Below are 18,435 nucleotides of genomic sequence, written 5' to 3'. Positions count from 1 at the left end.
TCCTCAGTATTCCAGGGATAGATGTTACCAAGGGGAAAGGTTAGCTTAGAGATGAAGTCTTAGGAAGCTGCTCATCCAACACATACGGCTTTATTTTCAAGGTCAACATTGAATATTTTCAGTCATTTAATCATATACAGCACAAAACAGTAATGAGAGCTCTGCAGTGTTGGATGACCCACTACAGATGTAGTAGATTAAAAGGCGCTAATCCCCACTGATTCCATACTCTTCTCAGTTCAGCAGAAAAGAACATTCTCAAAGCAGGAGATCTTTTTTTTTTCCTTAAGAAAAAAAAAAAAGTGTTGGACTCCCTAAATGAAATGCTGTACTTGAAGGAATGTCTGGCTTTGGAGAAGCTGATGTAGAAGCAAAGCAAATGAATAATTCAATGCATTTTTTCCTGCTTGGATGTTTCTGCAGTTCTAGCTAAAAACACAATTTGCAGTTGGGCGAGCTCTATGTTTACTTTTGAGATGTAACATTTTAAAGACAACAAATCAATTGCTGTTTTTTGTTTGTTTGATTGGTTGGTTGGTTGGTTGTTTTTTTCCCTTAGCAGATTGCAGGTTAGAAGAATTTAAAGCATTAACTTTTCATCCGTGTGAGCTATGGTGACAAAGTCCAACACAAACATAAACTCTTTTCATCTTTTTATTTTTAATGAAAAGAGAAAACGTACACACACTAAGTTTAGTACTACTGAATGCAAATTGTGTACAGAAAAAAAAAAAAAAAAGAGCTATAAAACTTTTCTTACCCCTAAAGTAAAAAATATCTGCAGAATACTATCGATAGTGGAAGAAAAAATATTTAAATGTGTAATTCTACATAAATGTATACACCAAAATCTAAGTACAGATGTGTATAACGACATCAAAATTAAGCTTTTGCAAAACCTCTGCAACTTACTCCTCAGCTTACCACTTTGTCATTTCTAAACGTGAAAGTGTAGTCAGAAAGTAAAATGCAGATAAGAGTAGAGAAAATCACAAGTACCATCAACTTTGTTTTCACAGAAAAAAAATGATGCTGTGCATTTTAGATAATGTGACATTTAAAGCAAAGTCTCCACGAATATCTGTCTTTAGTTTTGCTCAGAAAAAAAAAAAAAAAAGAGAAAAAAAGAGTGAATTTATTGTGGCTGGCAGTATGATATGGATGAAATAACCAGGATGAATTGAGGGGGAAGGGAAGAAAGAGGAGCTAAGAAATCAGATCCATTCAATGAGCCTTCAAACTCACTTCAGCAGCAGGGATAAATAATTTAATCAACTCCGCTTCATTTTTTCCCCAGTGCAAGAGGCAGATATTAAAAAATAAAACTTTAAAATTCATGAGCAGTTGCGTATGGAAGAACTATTGCTACATAATAAGATATATAAAGTGATATCAGTGTAAGTGCTTCGCGTGTATATGCATCTGCATGTGCATTTAGCTCACATATTTCACCGTATGAAGAGAAATTATCGGTGAAATGTGCAAATGCAAGTTCTTTTTTTTTTTTTTTTTTGCCGATGTACATTTTGGAGGCGTGGGCAAGTACCTGAAGTCAGACGTTTTCAGAACTGTTTGGCTCTGTGGTTAACGAGAACACCGCATGACAAGGCACTGCAGTTAGAAAGATGTGAAATAACAAGTAGGGTTCACCAAAGGCAGCAATAGGGCTCTAATTGGGGGAAAATAGCTAGAAAACAGCAATTTGGTAAAAGTCACCAATATCAAATGGTTCCATTAACATGACAAATGATCAATCGTCATTTTAACGAGGTGATTTTAATCCCCAGAACAACTCCATACATATAAAAATAAAAGTCGGTGATGAAAAGGTGTTCCTTCCTTTTATAAAATTTATTAAGAACGCATCGATAAACGAGAAGGAAAAGGAACGGCACCGAGTGGTCAGAAGTACCCAAAATATTTCTATTTTGTATTACGTAGTGGCAGATATATATCATCGTTTTCAGAACCCAAACCACACCGCCGACTTTTGCCATTTGCGGCTCTCGGGTCACCCCCGCAGTGACATCTCAGTGGTTGATCGGTGGCAGCGACGCCCAAATAGCCGTATTTCCAAACTACCGAGTGCGTGGTGTGTGAAACAGAGGGGTGCAGCGAAATTAATCGCCAACTTTAGTGCTAACTATAACCCAGCCCAGGCTACATCTCGAACGCACAACGCAACCGTATCGCCGAGAGACAACAAATACATATAAAACGCATTATTTGATATTCGTATTACGCGTGGAAAGCTCCGATTCGGCACATAAAGCGTCGTTTTGATTTCTATTCATTTTGCTGCCCCGTGAAAATTCAGAGCGCCGGCAGTTACAGGCACTGCCGCCTTCTGCCTTCAGAAACGGGATCTCCTGCGCGAAACCCACGGGGCGCGCACAAAGCACCCCGCGCCCGAGCCCTTCCCACCCGCAACGCGCGGCCGAGGCAGCGCGGTGCGCGGCGCAAATCGCGTCTCGGAACTGGGGCTGCGTGTCGTCATCCCGCAGGAAGCGGCCGTTCCCCTCGGCGGAGAAGGGCCGTACAAAACCTCTGCCCGCGCGGCACAACTTTCGTTTTCAGCCGGCGCGGGAGCTGACGGTGACACGCAGCCGCCTCCACCGGCCACGAAGGGACGGAGGCACCGCGCCGGGGCGGGGACGCACCGCAGCGGGGAAGCACCGCCGAGGGCCTCCCCCATGCCCCGGGACCCGCCCGCCGGCCCCAGCTCTGCCGCTTCCCCTTCCCCCCGCGCTCCGGGGCGGCGGCGGACGGGAAAGAGAGGGGCCGGGAGCGCTCCGGGGGAGGCACGTGTGCCCGCTCGGCGGCCGCCCCCGCCCGCCGGGAAACCGCCCCCAGACGCGGGCGGCAAGCGGCTCCTCCTGGCTCCGAGCTGCAGGAGGAAAGGCGGCTGCGGGCCGAGCTGTCACCTGCAGCCTCGCGGCCCCTGTGGTACCAATGGGTTGCAAAGGATTCCCAGCAGCTTCCTGGAGGAAGCGGCATGGAGCGCCCGCAGCCAGAGCGGGGGGGGGGGGGGGGGCGAGCGCCGAGTGAGGCTTTCTTCTCCCTGCGCGATAAAGTCGGTCGTGTGGATGCGGTGAATGAGTGTCGCGAAAAGTGCCTCGCGTCGTGACCTCTCCTCAGCGAAAGATAGGGCTGTGACACCGCTTTAAAAATTAATAAGCGGGGAGCGGCTTGAGGATTCCTTAAAGACGAGCGAGGGGAAGCTTTGGTGTCTTTTTTTTTTTTTTCTTAAGAATTAGAATGTAGGGGTTCGTTCCAGCAAATAGTGCAGAGCAGAAGAGTTTGCCACTCCGGGTGATTCGCAGATCGCGGTCCCGATCTGAAGGAATTGAAGGAGGGCTGTGCCGAGCACGTCCCACGCCGACTCTGCGCTGTCAGAGGCTGCGGCTCCGGGGCCGCTGAGTCCCTCTCTCCCTCCCTCCTTCCCTCCCGCGGTCCGAATCAATGGGTACCCCCGGAGCAGCCGAGCGCGCACCTCCGCACACAGCGGAGCGCTCCGCGAGGTGAGGGCACGAAGCGGGGAAGCGGTGGATGGGATTTTCCCTTCTATCCGCTGCCGGTTCGTGGAGGGAAAGACAAGAAGACCTGACGGAGACGTTCAGCTATTGATTCTCCCCTCGTAAGGCACAAACACACACACAAAACAAAAAAGAAAAGAAAGACCGAAACGCGTTAAACCTCCGCGTCGATTCGGTCTGTTAAAAGCACGCGAATCGCGGAGCTCAGTGGAATGTTTTATTCCGAAGGACTCTGAATCGCCGCCGGTGCTCTGCCCCGTTCGTCGGCCCCTCCGACGGGAGTAGGACTCTCCCACGGGCGCCGGCAGGGCCGGCTGGAGGGCGGCGGACGGGGCTGGGGCTGAGGCCGGGGCCGCTGTGCGGGACCGGTGCCCCGCACCTGCGTGCCAGTCCTACCGAAGAGCCGACACAGCCCGAGCTGCGCGCAAAGGAGAGCGGCTTCCATTTCCCACCGCGCGGAGGAGCGGGGGCTTTCTGCCCGCCACCGCCTTGCCGTGTGTATGTGCGTGCGTGTGTGTGTGTACACAGATCTATCTCCTGGAGAGGGATTAATTAGCCGGCTTGGAGCTGCGAGAGGCTGCAGTGACGAGCCCAGTGGCGATTGGCCGCCCGCCCGCCTGGCCCTGCCTTTATAATTTCCACACGAGTGCATCTGGGCTCTTATACAAACCAAGAGGCAGCGCCTCTGACATATCCACACACACACGCGGCACTTTTTCCACCGTCTGATTAACCGCCCTGCACACACACGGTGATTACTACGGGAAAACGTAAATAAATACGAAGAGGTTCTCTCATTTCGACTACTGGAAGGCTCGCTGTGTCTCAGTGCAACTTTTGTTTTTCTCGCTGCCGCGGAAGGTGCAGCTCTCGATGCTCTCCTCTCGCTCCCGGACCCTTTAAAAAAAGGGGGAGGAAAAGCATCGCCCCCCTCCCCCCCCCCCCCCGCCCCGGCCCCCCGCCCGCCCCCCCGCCCCGCACACTCCGCAGCGGCCGATCCCAAAAAGCAGGAAGAGAGCATCCGAGGAGCAGCCGCCGCCCGCGGGAGCCGCGCGTTCCGCTCCGGAGGCGGCAGCCCGATTTCTCCCCGAAGTTGGCTCCCGCCTTAGCAGCCGCATTGGATCCCACAGCCTACTGCGAGACTCCGGTGTACAATCCGGATCTCTGCCCCAACATGATCGCGGCCCAGGCCAAGCTGGTGTACCACCTGAACAAGTACTACAACGAGAAGTGCCAAGCCAGGAAAGCCGCCATCGCCAAGACGATCCGCGAGGTGTGCAAGGTGGTGTCGGACGTGCTGAAGGAGGTGGAGGTGCAGGAGCCGCGCTTCATCAGCTCCCTCAACGAGATGGACAACCGCTACGAGGGCCTGGAAGTCATCTCCCCCACCGAGTTCGAGGTGGTGCTCTACCTCAACCAGATGGGGGTCTTCAACTTCGTGGACGACGGCTCCCTGCCGGGCTGCGCCGTGCTCAAGCTGAGCGACGGCCGCAAGCGGAGCATGTCGCTCTGGGTGGAGTTCATCACGGCCTCGGGTTATCTCTCGGCCCGCAAGATCCGCTCCCGCTTCCAGACGCTGGTGGCCCAAGCCGTGGATAAGTGCAGTTACAGGGACGTGGTAAAGATGGTGGCGGACACCAGCGAGGTGAAGCTGAGGATCAGGGACAGGTACGTGGTGCAGATCACTCCCGCCTTCAAGTGCACGGGGATCTGGCCTCGGAGCGCTGCCCACTGGCCGCTGCCCCACATCCCCTGGCCCGGCCCCAACCGCGTGGCCGAGGTGAAGGCGGAGGGCTTCAACCTGCTCTCCAAGGAGTGCCACTCGCTGGCCGGCAAGCAGAGCTCGGCCGAGAGCGACGCCTGGGTGCTGCAGTTCGCCGAAGCCGAGAACAGACTGCAGATGGGCGGCTGCAGGAAGAAATGCCTCTCCATCCTCAAAACGCTGCGGGACCGGCACCTGGAGCTGCCGGGCCAGCCCCTCAACAACTACCACATGAAGACTCTGGTTTCATACGAATGCGAAAAGCACCCGCGGGAGTCGGACTGGGACGAGTCGTGCTTGGGGGATCGGCTCAACGGGATTTTGCTGCAGCTCATCTCCTGCCTACAGTGCAGGAGGTGCCCGCACTACTTCTTGCCCAACTTAGACCTCTTTCAGGGCAAACCTCACTCGGCCCTGGAAAACGCGGCCAAACAGACGTGGCGGCTGGCCAGGGAGATACTGACCAACCCGAAAAGTTTGGAGAAACTTTAGAGGGGAGCCCTAAAAGGGCCCGAACCGGCTTCTTTCCCGACGAAGTTTAAGCTTCCCGTTCGCAAAGTCAGAGATTTCCACTTGACAATGCAAACAGTGTTCTCTTTGAAAAAAAAAAAAAGAAAAGAAAAGAAAAAAAAAAAAAAAGGAATATAGCGTAGGCTCTGCACCGAGAAAAGCGAATAAAAGCCGCAAGCATCACTCCTCCGGTCCTCGTCAAGGTTTTGCAGTTTCCCGCGGGGGAAAAAAAAAATTAAATAAAAAAATAAATAAATGTGTTACCCGGAAAGCGAAATTGGCCGTGATTTACCGCGGCTCTGAGCACTCCGCCCAGCAACGGTACCAACGGATTATAACAAACGCGGTCTTTTTCTGTAATTCCCTCCCTCCCCCCCCCCCCCCGTGAGTAAACGCTGTTCGGAGAGGCCACCTGACCGACCCCAATGTACCTTTTAATTTGTATCAGATATTGTGAGCTCACATTGTCTTTGAAATTGTGGATGTTGGTGTTTTGTGATTTGGTGAACAGAAGTTAAATTGCCATTTTGGATACTTCAAGGACATTTTCTGCTACCGAGAAGATACCATTTGAAAAGGTAGATTTTATCACGGTACTTTTGTTAATTGTCTTTTGAAGTGTCTGAACTTAACAAGTTTACATTTTTTCGTTTCATATATATTGCTTGTTCTATTTCTAACATTCCATAAATATACTTGAAATGTTATTTAAATATATTCGAAAGAAATTTGGAGTCTGCTTATATAATAACGCTTGAATATTGGAATTATATATTTGAAAATGCACTTGAAATACACTGGATAATTACCTTTTGTGATTTAGATTTTAATTTCTGTTGCTGATTTATTTAATTACGAGCTAATAAATGAAGTAAAACGCCTCTGGGTGAGCGTTTCAATGCCGGATCAAATTTTCTACTTGAAAAAAAAAATAATAATCAGAGGGCAGCCACGTTTTGTGCATTTCCTCTTTTCTGTCGGCAGTTACTTAAATCCTATAAAGCAGAAGACTTGAGGGAGCCGCCTGATTTCGGATAGTTTTGCACGGCAAGGAAATATCGGCGGTGAATTTAGCTCCCGATGGCCACCAACGGCTGCCAGGCACTGATGCAGTTATTCAGTCTGCAGCACTGTTCCGGCCGTCAGAAAACAAACCCGTTTTTCACCGGGTTTCCTATAGGCTCTCGGGAAACAGCCCTGTGCCGAGCAGCCAGCCCCGTTCCGATAAAACGAGCGCTTGGTGCAAACAGTAATTAAGAAGAAAGTAAAATTTATACGTGAAAGGCTCGAGCCGGCGCCAATAAAGCGAACAACAATATTACTTCTGCCCTCCAAATCCGTTCCGAACGCGATCAGCACGCCGGTTGCGCACAGGACCCGAGCCGGGCTGCAGGGACACCATGTGCGTGCTGCAGCCCGCCGGTCCCGCACTGCCGCTCCGTCCCCGCGCTCCTCCCGGGCTGCGATCCTCACCGCCACCAAATGCAAAGTAACAGTGAGGACTGTGCTTAGTGCCTCGACAGTCAACAAGTGCCGAAAGGGCCGCTCGCCGGTGTAACGCACCCACGGGCGGCTTGCTAGAGCGAGAGCACTGTAAGGAACCCGTTATTCCGAGTGGCTGGGAGAGAATCGCTTCCTCCAGCACCGCGATGAAAATCCCCGCTTTCAGAAATTATTCATCCAAGAGAAGTCACCTTACTGCAACCACGCTTATGTTCAGCTGGGTTCGATAGTATTTTCTTTTCTTTTTTTTTTTTCCCCTCTGAAATTACTTATGACATTTCTGCAAAACAAAACCCAAACGTCTCCCTGTAAAACTATCTCTCCTACTCTCTCTCCGGAGAGGTTCGTTAAAGAAAAAAAATAAAAATAAAAAATACCAAAGCGACGACGCTAAGAGTAGAAAGAGATGCAGGAGAGGGGAGCTCCCGAACGACCCTTCTCGCGTTCCCCTCTGCTGCCGCGGCCCGGGGCAGCCCCGCTGTGCGGCCGGGTCGCTGGGGGATTGGTGGCACTCGGTGACGGCAAGCAAACAGCAGAGCTTTCCCAGGCACCGAGGCTTGGCTACATGCCTATTTCCTCTCCCTCCATTCCACCCCCCCTCCCCCCCCCATTCCCCCCCCTCCTTCCCTCTCTCTTTTTAAACATTAGCTTGTATTTCAGCAGCGAGCACGTTTACTACAAATTTCTTCCGTGGAAACCAACGCTTTTGAAATAAAGAGGTTCTCTGATAACCTCGATAGGGGTAAATCCCTCTGCTGCGCCTTAGCCTGGGACTGCGGTTACCTCCAGGGATTTCAGAGCAATTGGCTTAACTGCTAAATCTGCCCGCGCTCATACAAAGGCACCGAGAGAAAGGCTGCTGGAAAACGCGCCCGCCGCCGTAATAGAGGATTTACCATCATTAATACGCGGAGGAAATGCAGCGGGAGCCCGCGGGAGGGGCGGCCCCGAGCCACGCGTGTCCCCGCGCTCGCTCACTCACCTTGGGGTCGATCTTCTTGAAGGCCGGGTCGTCCTCGTCCACCTCGAAGTAGATCTCGGTGGTGGTGATGGACAGCGTCCCCTTGGCCACCACCACGGGGGCGACGAGCTGGGCCGGCGTGCTGAGCACCACGGGGCCTGCAAGACAGCGGCAGCGGCGTCACCCCGGGCCCGGCCGGCCCAGCCCCGCGGCCCGGCCCCTTCCCTCCGCCCGGCGGTGCCCGGCGGTGCCCCGCGCAAAACCCCGCGGGGAAGCGCCGCGCTCCGTCCTCTCCCGCTTTGAACTCCGCCGTCGGGACAGGAAAAGAGTTTGCGGGCTGCGGGCAAATCAGCGAGCACACCGAAGGGTTAGGGAGGAAAGCGCTGCCTCTCGCACGTAGGTCCCTCTCCCTGCATGCCCCTTTGCTCCTCGTTAACACCACCGCTGTTTATGGGCCGTGGCGGGGGCTCCGTGCCCCGCACCTCCTGGTCCCGCACCGCACCCCGACGGCAGCGCCGGGGATGGGGTTCTGGGGACCCCTCTGAGCACCACACACAGACAAAGGCTGCTGCCATCGTTAGGGGTATTTACAGCAACGTCATTTTTATTTCAGCTTGCTGTCACTTCACCCTTTTAAAGTGCCTGTAACGAGGTTTTGCTCAGAGGTACGCTGTAACGAGGCTCTGGTGTGGGCACTGGGAGATGGGATGGGGAAACCCATTGCAAGAGGCAAGCCTTCTCTGCTCACTTTGTTAGGTCTTAATTCAAGAAAAACTGCTATAAGGTAAAAGGTAGTGTAGGATCGCTTCATCACCTCCTTCAATAGGAATGCAGTGAAAGCTGACAGTGTTGGTGTTTAGGAAGCTCACTTGCTGTAATTAAAAGATGAAATAGAAAATAGTCTTCTGGATTTAACCGCTGAATGGTGAAGGGTGATTTCTACACCCATAAACACATGCATACGCGCACACGCATTCAACGCACAAACAAAAGCCTCAACGCTGAGGGACTCAGCCCAGCATCCACCTTTAGGAACAGCCAAACCGATCACCTCACTGAGTGACAAAACCTTTTTGTTTGCTTTCTGTGGCTTCAACCCCTCTGCCCCAAGAGGAAGACCTCGGTCAGTGAGCGCTCACTGTGGCCGACATCCCCAGGCCCCAGCCTTGAGAGGACGAAGGCTGTGTGTCTGGGGCCTGCTGCGGCCTAGTGAGATCCAGCTCTGCTAGCTGCACACCCTGAGGCTGGGATGCCATCCCAAAGCCGGGATGTGGTCCCAGGGCCAGGATGTGACCCTATGTCCCGGCTTCAGCCCAGCTCCCCTCAGACCAGCACAGCACCGTGCCACCGCTCTGCAGGCAGCAGCGCTTCGAATTACCCACTTAGCCCAAATTAATCCTGTATCAGCACATCTCACTGTCATGTTGTTAATGTTTCCCTTTGCTGTAACACCCAATTTGAGGCTGTATTGCACAATATTTTGTCATTCTTTGCTGCAAAATAAATACGGAGGAAGGCACAGATTGCTGGCGTACAAGGGGAAGCTGAAACGCTGGTTCCAGTGACAGCTCTCGGCAGCCCGGCATGGCAGACGACAAAATATTGATATCAACTCTATTTTCTTTCATTTTATTGTTTTCCATCCCCTAATAAAGCAGGGCAGCCTCCTGACCCCGGTCAGCTGATCGGGATCACATGCACGGGGCTGCCTCGCTGCTCTCCCTGTCCTGCCTCCATCTTCTCTCCCTCCCTGCACCGTGAGAAACAGCCGGGCCGGGCCGGGCAGGGCCGGGAAAGCCCATCCGCAGGCTGCGAGGGCAGGCGGATCGATCCGAAAGTCCGCTTTAAAAGCTCATCAATCTTCATCAAGCTTGCTCGAGTAATTACGCCCGATTCCCTTGTACGATTACAAGTGGATTTGGGTTTCAATTCCCCAGGCCCCCTCTCTTTGTGTTTACAGAAGGGGAAGCCGAGGCTGCTGCCCCGCGGAGCGCTCCCCCCGAGGCGGCCCGGCCCCGCAGCCCGCACCCGGCAGCGCTGTGCGGGGCCCGGAGCTCCGAGGGTGCGTCCGTCTGGACGCTGCCGCTTTAAGGAGGCGTCTGTGGGGCTTTGCGGAGTCCCAGAAGGAAGGCCATCAATTTAATCCAATTACCCCTTTTCCCTGGTGCTGCGTGGCTAAAATTAAAAAAATAATAAAATAATGGCACCGCTACTTCGTGGTCCAAAGGCCAAACCCCGCGAGCTGACGTGCGGGAGGAGACAATGGGTGCGTCAATGGCTCCGGATCGGACGAGGGGGCAGCGCGGTGGACATAGAGGGGAAGGGGCACCCGTTCTGAGGCTGTCACTGAAGGGCTTCTGGCTCCATCCTCCCCATCTCCCCGTGCCCCAATGTTCCATCTGGGCAGACACCCGCGTCTGGGGCATCCCGGTACCTCTGACGTGTGTACACTGCACTGCAACCAGGAATCAGAGGCATCCTACTTTCCAGAAGAGAAAACGTTCACTCGCTTGCATGCATCCACATAATTTTTTTTGGGGGGGAAATAATAATAATAACAATAAATAAATAAATAAATAAATAAAGTAGTCGAAAGAATTTTTAAAACATTGGACAAATTATGGATTCGGGGGGTGGGGGGGTGGGGGGAGGGAGTCCAAAGTAAGTTAAAAAAAATCTTAACAGTTTTTTTCTTTTCTTTTTTTTTTCTTTCTTTTTCTTTTTTTTTTTTTTTTTTCCCTCTCCTGAAAGCACAACACGAACAAAATACTCGGCATTAGCAGTGTGTCATTTTTACACTTGTCCTTTGGAAATCTCCAATTACAACTTCCAATTCCATAGCGCGTTTAAGGAGCACGGAGTCTTTTTGTCCCAGCCTTCAGGGAGCAAACCAGCCACTGAGAGAATACGAAATTAATCCACTACAGCTATAGAGAGAGAGGATTATGTTTTAATCCCCTTTGGGACAGTCTCTGCATTTTAAGAATCCGATATTAAAATGTTTACAGAGAGCATAATCAAAATACTGCGGATTTTCCATATGGCACGGGGCTATCGGGGAAGCTCTGGGTCCCCTTCCAACACACCCGATTTATCAGTCTAATGGAACAAAAGCCGGGCACACCTGAGCCGAGCGCTGCGGCTCGTTCCCACGCGGGGTCGGTGCTAAGCCCCGGGCACCGCGGAGCAGCGCCCGGGTGAGGAGCGGGGAGAGCGGCCGTGCCGGTGCCGTGCGGGGACCGGGGAGGGGAAGGATCCTCCGGCACGCTTCGGCTCCAGGGGAAAAGAGAAGCGGTGGCCGCTCCCGCTCACCCCGCGACTCGGGGCTTGGCGAAAGGACGCTTGGTTCAAGCGCTCGCCGGCTGTCTGGACCCTAACCAAGAGCATCTCCGTATTATTTCGTTGCCTCCTCTCAACCCGAAGCGGTTCGGGCAGCAGAGCGGCTTCGAGCTAACGAAGAAGTTCTGGCCTTTAAAAGCGGAGCAGGAATCACTTTGGATCCACGAGTTTTGTGATCTGCTCAAATGGAAGACTTTCCGCTCTGCCCGATCCCTGTGGTCTGCACATGTGATTTACATTTCTAAAATAAACGCTACTGCATGTATACATTTTAAAATAATATTTCCTTTCCAAAAGTAAATGACTGTGGGATTAGGAGGTCTCACTGAATAAAAGCAGAATGTAACCTCTCTCCTCCTCTCTGCTAACAATGGAGAGTTCTTGCGAGTTTTGCACTTGGTTCTTGCATTTGTATTCTAGTTCTTGTATTTTTGAAGGAGGTCAGTGCAAGCAAAAAGTTTCATCAGGTGAGAGAGTGTGAGATCTACTAAAACACTACTGACACAAACCTCTTTAGGGAAGCCCCAAAAGAGTGACATTGTGAACAGTCACTTCAAACGTTTTCTCTTTCATAAACTTTGGAAGATGGAGCGTGGTTGGGAGTCTGAGAATTACACCAGAAGTACATTTGCTAAGATGGTTGGGCGTAATTATTCCTCAGTAAGATAAGATATCTGCTTTTACATGCTGAATTACAGAAGCAAGCAGTTTTACCCACTGCAGACTTACAAATCTAAAAGTAATATTTTGGTGAGTATTAACAGATGAAAAATCTTGGTGTGGGCCAAATACTTTGAAAACATTTCCAATAATGCAGACCAGTTACATTTTATAGTCTCCTGATAATTATTCTGATAAAAAGTGGAGAGTATTGCCACATTTAACTTTGAGAAGAGACTATTCTAAAAGAAAAAAAAAATCTCTATTTCATAAAGTGTTTAGCATGGAAAACACAGAACAGAACAGTTGAAACTAATTACTAGGTAAAGTAGTTTGTATAAACTATAATTATTAATTCAACATGATACCTGAACAAAAAATTTTCGATGTTAAGGATAATTATTAAACGTCACCCACAGTGTGCCTGAAACAAGACAACTGAAATTTGCTCAGCAGTTTCACTCCAAAGCCAAATGTGTCTGACACCAGCTTGCATTTAAAATGACCACAAGTCCCTGTATTTGAATCAATTTCTGTGTAACACCAAAAGCTCAGGCACACCAAGAACTTCAGTTCATGTCAGATGAACTGCACAAGTTGCAAACAGAAACAGGGAAGAGCAACATAAGCCACTGGGAAAAACTCTGTAGTCAGGAAAATAAAACATATTCCAACAGATTAATATCACACACGCATATAATGTTATTATTATTACAACACTCATACATGCTCTGCCACATTAGTAACAAATAAACAGCTTATGATTCCTAAAGAAACAGTTTGCAGAATGTAGCCTTTTTTTTTTTTTTTTTAAGGTTCCTATTGGCATCAAAATCTGAAACGAAGTACTCTTTAAAAGACTTGTACAGTAAATACACTGGACTTACATGAGGATGATGGCCCTCAGTTTGTTCTCCAGCACAGCAGATACAGGGAGTAACTCCTTCATTCAAGCCAAAGCTTTTAGAAGAGTGCATATATACATTTACCTTCATGTATCACTTTCAACAGTTTCAATAAAGAAAACAACTTGCACAACTTTCTGATTGCAAAAAACAGAACCTAAGTCTAAATGCGACTGTTATAGTCTTGTTTTTCTCCTCCTGCACTGAATAACAACCCCAATTCCTTTCCTGTTTTCAAAGTTTTCAAAGCTCACTTTTCTGTCTTTTCACTCTTCCACAATCATATGTTTCACATTGTGAGGGAGGGATTGATTTTTATTGTTTGTTTGAATGTCAGTGCCAGTGTGGATAGGCCCTGATATCCAAAATTTTCCCTACTTCTTCCTTTTTTTTCCTCCATAAGGCACATAACACTATGACTAACATCAAAGATCAACTTCAATGGTCTTTTTTTCTCAACAAAAATAACTAAACAATTACAATGACTCAGTTCTCTTAAGTGGTGCCATAACAGCAAACAAATGTGTTTGATTAAAAATAAAATGTAAATAAAAGTAATTTTATGGATTACAACTGTGAATAAAACAGTAAGAAGCTATTTAAATACATAGTTATGATGAGATTGTGAATATATTTTAAAATAGTTTTTTCCTTAAGAAAAAATAAGTCATTTTCTCTCAAATGTATGTATACTTCCTATACATTAGAATTAAGAGACACACACAACTTACAGGTAAATAGAATTTCATGTCTTCCTGGTCAGATTGAAAGAAAAATATAAAATACTAATTCTTCCTTAGGAAAATGTGTTTCACAGTATCCCTAGGAATATGTATCTCTTCATATAGTTCAAAGAGTGATGGAAAGCAAGCTCTTAACAGAATGGTTACAGAATATGCGGAGACAAGATTAATACTATACCAAACTCTGTCTTTTTAAATATCTGCTCATTTAAGGTCCAGTAAAAGAATACTAGCCTAAAGGAATTGAGGACATCAACTTTTGCCTCCTTTTGTGGGTAAAGGCTGATTTGTTCGGTGGCATACATGAGAACCTCACAACTGTGTGAAAGCCTGGAGTGGCTTACATGGGTTTAGTGTTGTTCCAGGACATGTTCAAGCACCAACCTGCCAAACGATCAGGTATTAATAATACCTGAAAATTCACGTAATGATTTACAGCTGGTCAGAAACTTCAGTGCTTCAGATAAGGACCTCACTACTGCAGTGCATACCTTTGCCACTTCAAAATTAGATTCATACAGTGTGCTCTGCCTGGAGCAATATCTTAGAAGCACTGAGTAATTTAAGCTATTTTAGCAACTAAGATCTTGATTGTTTAACAGTGCATCCAGATGTGAGTAAACTACACTAATGCAATATGACCTGTGCTGGCCTCCTCCTTGTTCTTAGATAAAACCTAATGCACTCTTTTCAACCCAGAAAGCCTTATTTGATTCTAAATGTGGTCATGTAAGTGACAATTTTTCTTTGAGACAACCACTATAGCTGTCTTTTTAATCAAAAAGTAACAGAAAAAAAACACACCTTAGAAAAGTATATTTGATAGTAGAAGAAACATGAAAGCAGAGATAGCATCCTGCTATAGCAATATACTGCTGAAACAGGAACTCACTGTAATAAGTCAAGAACATGAGGGATCAAATCCCAGTTGCAAGGCTGAGTGAACCAGACTTGACAGGTATCTTACACAGTCCAGCCTGTGTACCTTGTCATGCCAATAGAGCTCAATTGATTAGAAATGAAATGAAAGATGGGAGCCTTCAGTTTTCAATTTCCTCCAGTCTCTGTTCTGGAAAGGCTCTTCTGGATAAAGCGAAAGCCTTGTATTTCTTGGGGCTTTAGCAAAAGGAAGTATTACGTTCAGATAAGTCATGATATTTTTAAGTTTATTTATTTGGTTAGCTACTCAGATAGGTGTGTGGGAAGAAAGAAAGTTGTTCAGATAGCACCTCACTTGCCTGGTATGTTTGGAAGAATCATCTAAAATAAAATAATCCTAACTTCAGTGTTTTCTGAAAATACAGCTGTTTCTAAACCACACTAGAATGACTGAAAAGTGTTTCTGAGTATAATTGTCTACTTGCCAACATGATTTGCTCATCTACACTTTGGTAACATCCAAAGACTATCCCACCAAGATTCTCTGGTGCCTTGTAAAAGCAGAATTGATGCATTCAACTCTGTAATATGGGCTTCTTCTTTTACTTTAAGACCCGATTTCACTGCAGATTTCTTTTTTTTTCTTTCTTTTCTTTTCTTTTCTTTTCTTTTCTTTTCTTTTCTTTTCTTTTCTTTTCTTTTCTTTTCTTTTCTTTTCTTTTCTTTTCTTTTCTTTTCTTTTCTTTTCTTTTCTTTTCTTTTCTTTTCTTTTCTTTTCTTTTCTTTTCTTTTCTTTTCTTTTCTTTTCTTTTCTTTTCTTTTCTTTTCTTTTCTTTTCTTCTTTCTTCCTCCCTCCCTCCCTCCCTCCCTCCCTCCCTCCCTCCCTCCCTCCCTCCCTCCCTCCCTCCCTCCCTCCCTCCCTTCCTTCCTTCCTTCCTTCCTTCCTTCCTTCCTTCCTTCCTTCCTTCCTTCCTTCCTTCCTTCCTTCCTTCCTTCCTTCCTTCCTTCCTTCCTTCCTTCCTTCCTTCCTTCCTTCCGAATTCCTTCCTTCCGAATTCCTTCCTTCCGAATTCCTTCCGAATTCCTTCCTTCCTTCCGAATTCCTTCCTTCCTTCCTTCCTTCCTTCCTTCCTTCCTTCCTTCCTTCCTTCCTTCCTTCCTTCCTTCCTTCCTTCCTTCCTTCCTTCCTTCCTTCCTTCCTTCCTTCCTTCCTTCCTTCCTTCCTTCCTTCCTTCCTTCCTTCCTTCCTTCCTTCCTTCCTTCCTTCCTTCCTTCCTTCCTTCCTTCCTTCCTTCCTTCCTTCCTTCCTTCCTTCCTTCCTTCCTTCCTTCCTTCCTTCCTTCCTTCCTTCCTTCCTTCCGAATTCCTTCCTTCCGAATTCCTTCCTTCCGAATTCCTTCCTTCCGAATTCCTTCCTTCCGAATTCCTTCCTTCCGAATTCCTTCCTTCCTTCCTTCCGAATTCCTTCCTTCCTTCCGAATTCCTTCCTTCCTTCTGAATTCCTTTCTTCCGAATTCCTTCCTTCCAAATTCCTTCCTTCCTTCCTTCCTTCTCCCTACTCCCACATTACATTTTATTCAACATTTTTTCCAGGTTCAGAAGTTATATGCTCACATAAATATTTCTTCAGAAAGTCAAGGTAAAAGGACTCATGTTAGCAGGCTTCCAGGGAGAACTGCTCAAATGCATTGGATGGTGTCATCTCTTGTACAGTTTCTGACTGATGGAGCCAAGACCAACCAACACTACCTTCTCAACTGGTTTTCTAGCTTGCTCCTGTATCATCAATGACCAAAACAAAATGGAAAAATATCTGTCCATATGTCAGAGGAAGTATTTAGTTTAATGTAAATACCTTTAATGCAGTTTCTACTACTCATCTATTTGGGTTTGTCCCTGTACGACACTGAAGATTTTGGAGAGGGGAGATTTTCCCACAGAAATCAATTGCATAGTGAAGATGAAATAAGGTGACCAACTGTGGAGTGTAGCTCCTTATACCTAGGCTTATATTTCTATGTTCTCTACACCATAAATACAGAGCTTAAATCAATTATAGAGCTTGAAAAGCAAGTAATCTGGTTGCCACTCTAAAAGTCAAGACTTAGAATGGGGAGTAGTAAGGTACAAATAGAAGAGCTCTTCAAAGTGCTCCTAAACGAGCACTATCATCTGTGACTGACAACTACCTTATAAAATATTTAGCTATTTTGGATAGTAATATGGAAAAAATGATTAGAATAAACACTGAGATGTATAAAAATAGAATGTTAGAAAAACTGTGAGGCTTTTTTTTTTTGTTTGTTTTCCATGTGAAAGCCAACTGCATGTTAAAAGTATAACCATTTTCAGTTTATGCCTGAATCTACATTCTAAATTAAACTCATACAAATATGTTTTTCTTTTTTCTACTTAGATTAGATGATCAAAATCTGAATACATAATAAGCACAAACTCTGGAAATCTGGCTGAATGAAATTTCCATGTTTGGAAGTACAAAGCTTGTGTAGTTATATGTCTACCATAAAAAGGGAAAAAGAATCATTCTTCTCCCTTCCTGCCTCTACCCCAAGTAAGTGATCCTTCTAACAAAATTTCTATCTGGAATACTAATTTGCAAGAAAAATGGACTTTGGGAAGAGAGAACTACTCAGGAGTGCAATGAATTCGGTGAACAGTTTCCACTGAAGAGCTTGATAAAATAGGAAAAATAATATTTTTTGGGAGAGTTTCCCAGTGAAACTTCTACAGCAATTTAACTGATGTACTTGTAAGCTCACATATATATTTTCTTTAAGGAAAAAAGTGTAACAGAAGTGAAAGCTTAGGAAGCCTTAGCCACCTGCAGATGGATAGTAAAAGAGAGAGAGAGGAAAGAAAATGAGAAAAAAAAAGAAAAAAAAAAGGAATAAGGACTACCTCTGACTTTGGAAGCCCCAGAGGTGCAAGATGATGGAGAATGAGAGAGAATTATTAGGAAGCATCACTATACGGTTGTCGAAGAGTACTCACTGGGGAAGTGGCAGAAGAGTTGGAGTGGGAAAATGAGACTGCGCTTGTAACCACTCTCATGTTTGCCCTCCAGGAGCTTGAGAGGTATGAGGATGATTCCTCTACTTTTCTCCATAAGGTGGATGGGCTGTGCTCACTGCTGGAAATATTCTAAATGCCTTCAACCCATTACTCTGACAGAAAATGATGCAACCAAACTATTTCTAGTTGGTGTCAAGAAAATGACACTTTTTCCTTCAAAATCAAATCTCAAAATCTGTCTACACAGTAGAAGCCCAAGTTATTGTTCTTTTATTTAATTAGGAAAGCCACCATTCATCTAATTTCACAAATAAAACTGACAGAAATGATCCTATTTACCTGAGAATTATTTTGAGAAGGGAACAGAAGAAAAGCTCTGAAAATGTGCCCCTACATTTTTCCTGATGATTCAGCAAGAAAAAACTCCAGACTTTTTCTTCCTAGAGATAGAACATGCTATTCAGTTCTTGTACAGAGAATTCAGCCTCTGACTTTGGCCAAAAGATATTTCACCATATTTAAATCTATATATATATATGGATAAATATTAAATATGTTTTATTTATATGTATAAAGATGAGTTGATTTTATTTAGCTTTTCCAT

General features: G+C 46.8%; 2 protein-coding genes across 2 annotated transcripts in view; one reads left to right on the top strand and one right to left on the bottom strand.

Annotated features, from left to right (window-relative positions):
• NBEA (neurobeachin) overlaps positions 1-18,435 on the bottom strand; it is a 479,458-nt gene that overhangs the window by 144,319 nt on the left and 316,704 nt on the right. Inside the window, exon 40 of the mRNA XM_065730203.1 lies at positions 8,294-8,430. Coding sequence (XP_065586275.1) covers positions 8,294-8,430 — 137 coding nt within the window. The remainder of the gene's footprint in view (positions 1-8,293; positions 8,431-18,435) is intronic.
• Positions 4,532-6,644, top strand: MAB21L1 (mab-21 like 1). Its single transcript, XM_065730363.1, has one exon. The coding sequence runs from the start codon at positions 4,711-4,713 to the stop codon at positions 5,788-5,790; it is 1,080 nt and encodes a 359-aa protein (XP_065586435.1). The 5' UTR covers positions 4,532-4,710; the 3' UTR covers positions 5,791-6,644.

This window comes from Cyrtonyx montezumae, unplaced genomic scaffold, assembly GCF_038088225.1.
Source record: "Cyrtonyx montezumae isolate F1298 unplaced genomic scaffold, pur_monq_1.0 scaffold_12, whole genome shotgun sequence".
Lineage (NCBI taxonomy): Eukaryota > Metazoa > Chordata > Aves > Galliformes > Odontophoridae > Cyrtonyx > Cyrtonyx montezumae.
The sequence above is the reverse complement of the archived record's forward strand: the minus strand, read 5'-3'. Positions and strand labels throughout refer to the sequence as shown.

Excerpts from the sequence above, each read along its gene's own strand:
- MAB21L1 (XM_065730363.1), top strand. The coding sequence starts at position 4,711 with ATGATCGCGGCCCAGGCCAAGCTGGTGTACCACCTGAACAAGTACTAC.